We start from the raw sequence: 7,977 nt of genomic DNA, 5'->3' as shown, positions 1-7,977 counted from the left end.
AGGAAAACATTTATATTGAAAAACAATTGCAAATATATATATATATATGTATATATATTACCTGGAACATACTTATACTCAAAAACTATTGGTTGACCTGAAATTCAGTTTTAACAGGGTGTCTGCATTTATAGTTGCTAAAGCTAGCAACAGGACTTCACACACGACCTGTGCCATTACCCTGCTTTTAAACATGGATACAGTTCCTGCTATGCTCCCAGGAACAGAACCCTATCAAACTCGCCTGGAAGATGGCTGGATTCAAGGCAGCCATTAGGGATGTTGGTACCATTGTCAAAACAGGGAACTACCAGAAGAAGATCAGAAAGAATTCAAGCTGGTGCACTTTGAGGCACTAAAGACCCCTCCGGGCGGGGGGGTGCGTCCAGCAGAGGACGGGAGGAACAGGTCAGGTCAGGGACTATGGGTCCCTCTTCTTTGAGGACACACCCGGTGGAGAGCAGCTTTCACCTCCTTGTTGCGAAGGCTGTAGATCAGCGGGTTAAGCATGGGGGTCACCAGGGTGTAGGAGAGGGACACCACCTGCTTGCTCTCAGGGGAATAGCTGGCCTTGGGTCGCAAGTGGATGACCCCTGTTGTGCCATAAAACAGAGTGACCACGACCAGATGGGAGGCACAGGTGGACAGGGCCTTGTGGCGTCCGGCGGCTGATGACATCCGCAGGACGGTGGCCACAATCTTGGTGTAGGACATGGTTATCAGACAGAAGGGGACAATCAAGATCAGCACTGTGGCTGCAAACACATTGGCCTCAAAGGTCCTGGTGTCTGCACACACCAAGCTCAGCAGGGGCGCGATGTCACAGAAAAAATGGCGGATGCCACGGGGCCCGCAGAAGGGAAAGCGAAATAGCCAGATGGTGAAGATCAGCGACACGGGGACACCCACCAGCCAGCACATGCCGGCCAGCACGCGGCAGAGCCGTGGGTTCACGATGGCTACGTAGTGCAGGGGCCTACAGATGGCCACATAGCGGTCCCAGGCCATGGTGGTGAGGAGGAAGCACTCAGACGTGACACAGGACAGCACCAGGAGCAGCTGCAGGGCACAGCCCACGGGGGACACACCGCGCTCAGGCTGCAGCAGCGTCAGCAGCAGCCGAGGCACCACGTCCAGCGAGAAGCAGATCTCCAGCAGGGCCAGCTGGCGCAGGAAGAAGTACATAGGCGTGCGCAAGGCCGAGTCCAGCGCTGGCAACAGCACAATGAGCGCATTGCCCAGCAACGTGAGCAGAAAGGCAGCCAGGAAGAGGGCCGCGAGCAGCGGGCGCAGCGTGGGCACGTGTGCAAAGCCCAGCAGCACAAACTCGCGTGCCCAGCTCTGGTTGGCCCAGGGCAGGGCTGTGAGGGTGCTTGGGGGACCTGAGGCCAGCTGCATGAACCCGCTGCGGGGGGTGCGCCCAGTCCGGATGAGCCTGGGTTGGGAGGAGGAAAGGAGAACAAACAGGAAAATAGAGCCCTTCTCGTCCTGCCCCCCAGCCAAGGCAGGGCCTCCTTGAATGCCGCCCTCACCCCCACCTCATGAACCTAAAACCTTCTCCAAGGAACAAATCTAAAGCCTTTTCCAAGGCCCAGCAGCTCTGGCTAGTCTGGCCCAGCCCCGCTGTGTGACCTCATCTCCACTGAGTTGCATGTGATGGTCTCAGGGCCTTTGCACTGACCATTACTTCCCCTAGAAATGCTTTCCCTTGGATGTTCTATCAGTGTTTCCCTTTGACAAGGTCCCAGGTAGGCTGGTATTCAACTTCCTCTCTGTCCTCCTCTCCTTCTGATCTTATTCACTGAATCCAGCCTCAAAGACCTCTGTATTTTCCATGACACCCCCCACATTCTCACTCCAGGGCCATTGCTTGAAGTGCTTCCTTCCTGAATTTGTATAACTTTTTTTTCTCTCTCTTTCTCCAAATGTCAGCCAAGTTGCCCTTTCTTGTCAGACAGTCCTTTCTCAATGACGTGATTTAAAGAGTGTAGTCCTGATACACCAAAGTTGCTATTTGATCTGGGTCAGGACACATACAAAAAGGCACCAATGAGCACATAAATAAGTGGAACAACAAATCAATGCTTCTCCCTCTTTCTCCCTCCCTCCCTCTCTCTCTCTCTCTCTCTCATCAATAAAAAAGTAGCCCCTCCCCTACATGGTCTGACACTAGTCACTGCCTATGACTCCAGATCATTCCCAAAAGCACATCTGAATAGCCTGATTTATTTGCTTGTTTGCCATCTGTCTGCCCCCACTCTGAGTGCCTCATCCATGAGGGCTTTCTGCCTGGTGTGCAGCTGTGTCTGTGGCATGGGAAAGAGTGCCTGGCACATAGTAGGTGCTCAGCAAATGGCTGAGTCTCTTTTCCAGGAGAAAATGAACATAATATGTACTTTCTCCCCACACAGTATTTCCTATGTTATTTGGTTTGAACCTATTCGATCTCACTTTTTAAATGTTGGTTTTGACTGTTTAAATCAGTGCATCTCAGCTGGGAATGGTTGCCCCACCCAGGGACATTTGGCACTGTGCAGTGACATTTTGGGCTGTAACAACTGTGGTGCTACTAGCATATAGCAGGGATGCTGTTAAACATCCTACAAGTTTCAGGACAGCCCCCTCACACACACACACACACACACACACACACAGACACACACACACAATGTGTCTATTGGGTTGGCCAAAAAGTCCATTTAGTTTTTTCCATAAATAAAAGACACACTTTTTATTTTCAACCATTGACCTTATTGATTTGGATATTTTGAGTATGTCGGCTATCTCCTGCTATTGGCTTCTCTTGGGTAGAGGCCAGGGATGCTGCTAAACACCTTCCAATGCATGAGACAACCCCACAGCAGAGAATTATTTTGCCAAATTGTCAGTAGTACCAACAAACTTTGCAAACCACTTTTGACATGTTAGGTCACTCAAGGCACCTTCTCCATACACTGCACAAATATTTTTTTGCATTTCAGTTGCATTTTTACCTTTCTTGAAATAGTAAAGCATAATACTCTGAAAATGTAGCGTATTTTCCTCCATCTTCAATATTAAAATGGCTGCACAAAAATTCAGCAATTTCGATATTTTTTAATGCATACTGATATGACAGCTGTCCTAATACAATCTAACAAAACTGTTTCAAATGAAGTTAAAGAGAAGGAAGTGCTAGGAGAACCATCATATGGAAAAAACATAATGGACTTTTTGGCCAACCCAATATTCCCCGTGTGAGTAGAACTGAGGCTGAGAAGCACTGATATAAATTGACCTCAGGATCTGCTAATGGTCCATGACCTGCGGTTGGAAAAGAAGGAAGCCAGGCTAGCAGGAGAGACTGGGCCGGTAAACAGGAAAGCGTGATAGACCAGTACTGGCAGGTGGAAAGGGTCTTGGCTGAGAGACAGGGTGATTGAAAACATGGGCTTATTCTCAGCCCTGCTGTATGAACTTGGTAAACCAGACAAGTTTCATCACCTCTAAGGCCTGTTTTCTGATCTGTGAAGTGGTGCTAAGATTTCTCCCACTTGGAGAATGGCATGAAATTGTCCCACTAAAGCACTCAGCACTCATCTAAAATCAGAGACAGCCCTGGTGATTTAAACAAAAATCGGATCATGGCATGCTCTGCTTCAGAATGATGGCCTTGATGAAGGGGTTTGTCTTAACTCATTTTATTCTATGTGCTGGGGGAAGCTATTTGGAAGTGGCAGAATTATGGCAGATCCGTGTGGAATACTATGCAACCATTTAAAAGGAATGCAGCCTGTATACAGTGAAATAGAAGATATTCAGGAAATACTATGTTTCAAAAAAGCCAGCAAGTTGTGGAAAGACAAGAATGGTATGGTATATAACTTACAAAAATGGACATCCAGAATAATACCCCATATTTTTCTTCAGGATCATAGATATGTATAAATGCACAGAAAAAGTAGAGAAGGGCACTTACCTAACTGATAACGGAAGTCCCCTCAAGGGTAAGGATTGCAATTGGAGGTGAAAGTCAAGGGGTTTTACGCTTACCCTTTTTACATTTTATTAAGAGTCCATGATCATTAGTTCCTGCAAAATTAAACTTTTTCAAGTCTGATTTCATCTATGCATTATGAAATTGACCTGTAGGATTGGACTCAGAGCTTTGAGGAGCACCAGACACCATGCTTACTTAAATCACATCCACCAGGTTCAAGGGTGGATTTATGAAATGAGTTTTAATCATAATTTGCTTTATCAGCTGGAATCACTAAACTAAGAAGAGGTTGCACATCAGGGCTCATTGCTGTTTCATGCTGTGATTTCTCCTCAGATTTCCTGACACCTGAGAGAAGGCATAAATCCTTTGTATGCCCTAGAAGAGTGCTTTCCGTATCCAGGTGGGAAGCCACCAGTGGATCAGGAAATAGATTTAGGAAAGAGTGACCAGCATCTCTTAATGAAGGGCCAAAGGACAGATTTTTAAAACTGAGATCATGGGATATAATAAGATAGGTGAGAATTGCTTCATGAAATTTTCATTTCAGTTGTGTGTGCGCGCGCACGTGTGCTTAACCAGAAAGTAAACTCCAGTCCTTCCTAGTTCTCATTGCCCAAAGGAATTTGAGGAATGCCATTATAGACATTGCTTTCTATTAGGGAGGAAATGGAAGCTAGAACCTCCTTTTATTTGAACTAAATGGAAGGCCTGGGAACATTGTTTTAGGTCTTTGCCAAAAAGTAACAAAACATGGGCAGGTGGGGAAAAATCTGTGGCAGCTCAGAAATTGTTTCCATTTGTCTAAAGGACTCAGCAGTTTCCCAAGTTCCTGTCTGGGGTGGTTATCTTTGGGATCTGTGGAAAGCTCAAATAGCTCCCGCAGGAAGACAGGGGCAGGGCTGCTGCTTCCTCTTCCTGCTACAGCTGTGCTGTCAGTTCTCTTTTTAATACAATGTCTGAGAGTTTTTAACCTGCACGCACTTTTGGAAATTCTCTTCCTTTTACCACAGTCCCCTCTGGGACCATCACTACAGCCTCGACGCCTCTGCACTCTGCCCCATATCTGTCCTCTCCAAGCTCAGCTAAATTCACTTCCCCTCCAGTAAAATTCCTGTTTATTTTCTTCGCCCTCCCAGAAAGGATGCAGATAAAGCTTCAGGCTGGAGGTTCTGCCCAGGGAGGAAAATACAGGGGTTCGGTCTGACCCAGGTGAGCAGTCCTGTGGGACCTACTTTGGGCCAGGTACTGCCTTATGCATGTTACCAATGCACTGAATCCTCCCAATAGCCTTACCTACTAGGTACTATCACTCCATCTACCAGTGCAGGGAACCAAGACTTGAAAAGTTAAGTAACGTGCTGGGGTCTGCATGGCTCATAGGGGACATGGTAGCTGAGGTCTGAACCTCAGCCGGAATGCTGGACCCTTGCTGCCCGGAAGATGTCCAGGCCCTGATCTGCTCTTCTGATCATCCCCACCATTGCTTTTTAGCAGGAGTGTCTGTTGGTGACTTAGAAGCTTTTGTTAGGAAGAGACCTCCTAGATGCTATCTCCTCAGACTGTGCTTGGGGGGCCAGCTCTATCAGCATCGCCTGGGAGTTGCTTAGAAACATAGAATCTCAGGCCCCACCCACACCCTCTGAATCAGAGCCTATCTTTTAACAGGAGGGCTGGGGATTTGGGTGTCCCTGGACCACACAGCTTCTCGTGCACTACACTCTGTGTGATTGGCTTTCGTGAGAAGTGTCCACACTCTGCAGGGCAGCGTGGGAGGCTAACTGACAAACGATGACTACCGCCCATAATGTGTTAATTCTATCTTCTTTAAAAAAAAAGACTTTATTTATTTATTTATTTATTTATTTATTTATTTATTTATTTTTAGAGAGGGGGAAGGGAGGGAGAAAGAGAGGGAGAGAAACATCAATGTGTGGTTGCCTCTTGCACGCCCCCTGCTGGGGACCTGGCCTGCAACCCAGGCATGTGTCCTGACTGGGAATCAAACTGGTGACCTTTTGGTTAACAGGCTGGCGCTCAATCCACTGAGCCACACCAGCCAGAACTAATTCCATCTTCTTATAGAGAGAGTGAGAGGGACAGACAAACAGAGACACACAGAGAGAAACAGACAGACAGAGACAGAGAGAGGCAGAGAAAGAAACAGAGAGAAAAAAAAAGGGAGACAGAGAAATCATTAAAATCCTAGTGAATCTTGAAGAATTTTTTCAGAGACTTTTAGGCTGTGCAGACGAATTTGACCAGTGGTCCGTGCAACAATAAAAATATTGTTAATCTGATAAAAGACTCTCGAATTCTCTAGCTGGGTCCACCAGTTTGGAAAAGTTCACACAATGACCCCTGCTGAGAGCACTGAATGCCCAGTGCCTGACCTGGTACCTGGCACATAGAGGTGACTTCTCTATTTCAGGATGCTCACCTCTGGACAGGAGGGGAACTGTCGGCCTGGACGTTATGCTCTGAAACAGAGGTTTGGCACCCACAGCCTTACCTGGGAAGGTGGAGTTAGAGCTGAACTCTCCCACCAAGTGACAGGGTGAGAACAGCCCAGAGTGAGACCCTAGGCAAGTGGCTTAACCTTGATGAGCTCTCCCTTCCCTCACCTGGAAAAGAGGAACAATACCTGTGGCTCAGAGCTGGTGGGAGGAAAGCCTGGCAAAGAGTAGGTGCCCCAGGGAGCTGGCTTTCAAGCCAGGCAGACGTCAGCTTAAACTCTGGCTCTGCCATTGTTTAACTGTGTGAGTTACTAAACCTCTCCGAGCCTCTGTTTCCTCCCCTGCAAGCTGATAAGAAAAGTGGTATCTCCCCTGTGAGACTGTTTTGAGAATTCACTGAGATTATATACAAGCTTTGGGACACAGTGAGCCTTCAGTAACGAAGCAATGGTCACAGCCTCATCACCATCACCACCACCATCATCATCATCACCATCCCCACGACCACTACCATCATTATCATCATTACCATGATCACCTCCATCTTCATCACCGTCATCACCAGCAACGAATGACGATAACACCAGGGTGCCCTGTTAGACATCACCAATAACACCCAGAAAGTGGCTGTGGCTGCCCCAGCATTGCAGAGTCAGGCAGGACTCCATCCTCTCCCCGCTCCCAGCCTGCAGCCCCACGCCTTCGTGGAAGACCCCCTCACCTTCTGCTTCTCTGTCTGCAGCGGAGGACTGTGCCCTGGACCCAGGAGCTGCCGAGGCTGACGGGGATCAGGGGAACCAGAGATTTCTATCTTTGGCTCTGGCCACAGGCTAGGGCCCCAAAGGACTCAACCCACGGAGAGTTCCGCTCATTACCAACGCCAGGCCCCTGTGCCCCTTGCGTGGAGGCAGAGGGGCGTGGGGAGAGTGCAGCCTCCACTTCCCTGGAGGCTGAGGCCTCCACCACGTTCCTTCTTCCGGAGCTTCTCCATCCCATGGCTCTCCTTCCTTCCTTCCCCCAGGACGTCCCAGAGGGGCTGGATTCTGTCTGTTCTTATCACCGCCCCCCCAGGAAATCCCCACTCTTCACCCTGGCATTCAAGGCCCCCAGAAAATTTCCCCCGCCTACCCCCCCATCTTCATGTCTCACCGGGTCTTTGCCACACTCTGCCCCACCCTGTAACTCCTGGTTATGTCTGGGAAGCTGAAGTCAGCTGTGTGCTTGTGATCTGTGCTTCAGTGACAGAAGCAACAGCAGGCATTTTAAGGGCCTTATTGTCAAAAATGGAAATGCTAGCTATTGACAGTAGTGATTGGGTATGTGGGCTCCGCCTTCAGTTGGGAAAGGCTCACCCTTGCTCACTTGGGAAAAGGCTCTGAACTACGTGACTCAGTTCTCTCTTTTGTAGATGAGTCGTAAAAACACTACCTACCCCCTAATGTTGTATGCGCATGTGATGATCAAAATAAGGACTGCATCTAAGTAATTATAGCACAACCCCTGGTTTTTTCCACACGGTCAATAAACCTTCTCCAGGACTAT

At 48.3% G+C, this 7,977-nt stretch overlaps 1 protein-coding gene across 1 annotated transcript; it reads right to left on the bottom strand.

Annotated features, from left to right (window-relative positions):
- Positions 1 to 414: 414 nt before the first annotated feature.
- LOC123825929 (olfactory receptor 10A7-like) lies at positions 415 to 1,398 on the bottom strand. Its single transcript, XM_045849570.1, has one exon. It carries the CDS (start codon positions 1,396 to 1,398, stop codon positions 415 to 417), a length of 984 nt encoding a protein of 327 aa, XP_045705526.1.
- Positions 1,399 to 7,977: the final 6,579 nt, after the last annotated feature.

This window comes from Phyllostomus hastatus, unplaced genomic scaffold (genome assembly GCF_019186645.2).
Source record: "Phyllostomus hastatus isolate PE091 unplaced genomic scaffold, TTU_PhHast_1.1 phas_contig_133, whole genome shotgun sequence".
NCBI lineage: Eukaryota > Metazoa > Chordata > Mammalia > Chiroptera > Phyllostomidae > Phyllostomus > Phyllostomus hastatus.
This window is presented reverse-complemented; position numbering and strand designations above follow the sequence as displayed.

Bases quoted from the DNA above. Each gene is read 5' to 3' on its own strand.
- LOC123825929 (XM_045849570.1), bottom strand. From the start codon at position 1,398: ATGCAGCTGGCCTCAGGTCCCCCAAGCACCCTCACAGCCCTGCCCTGG.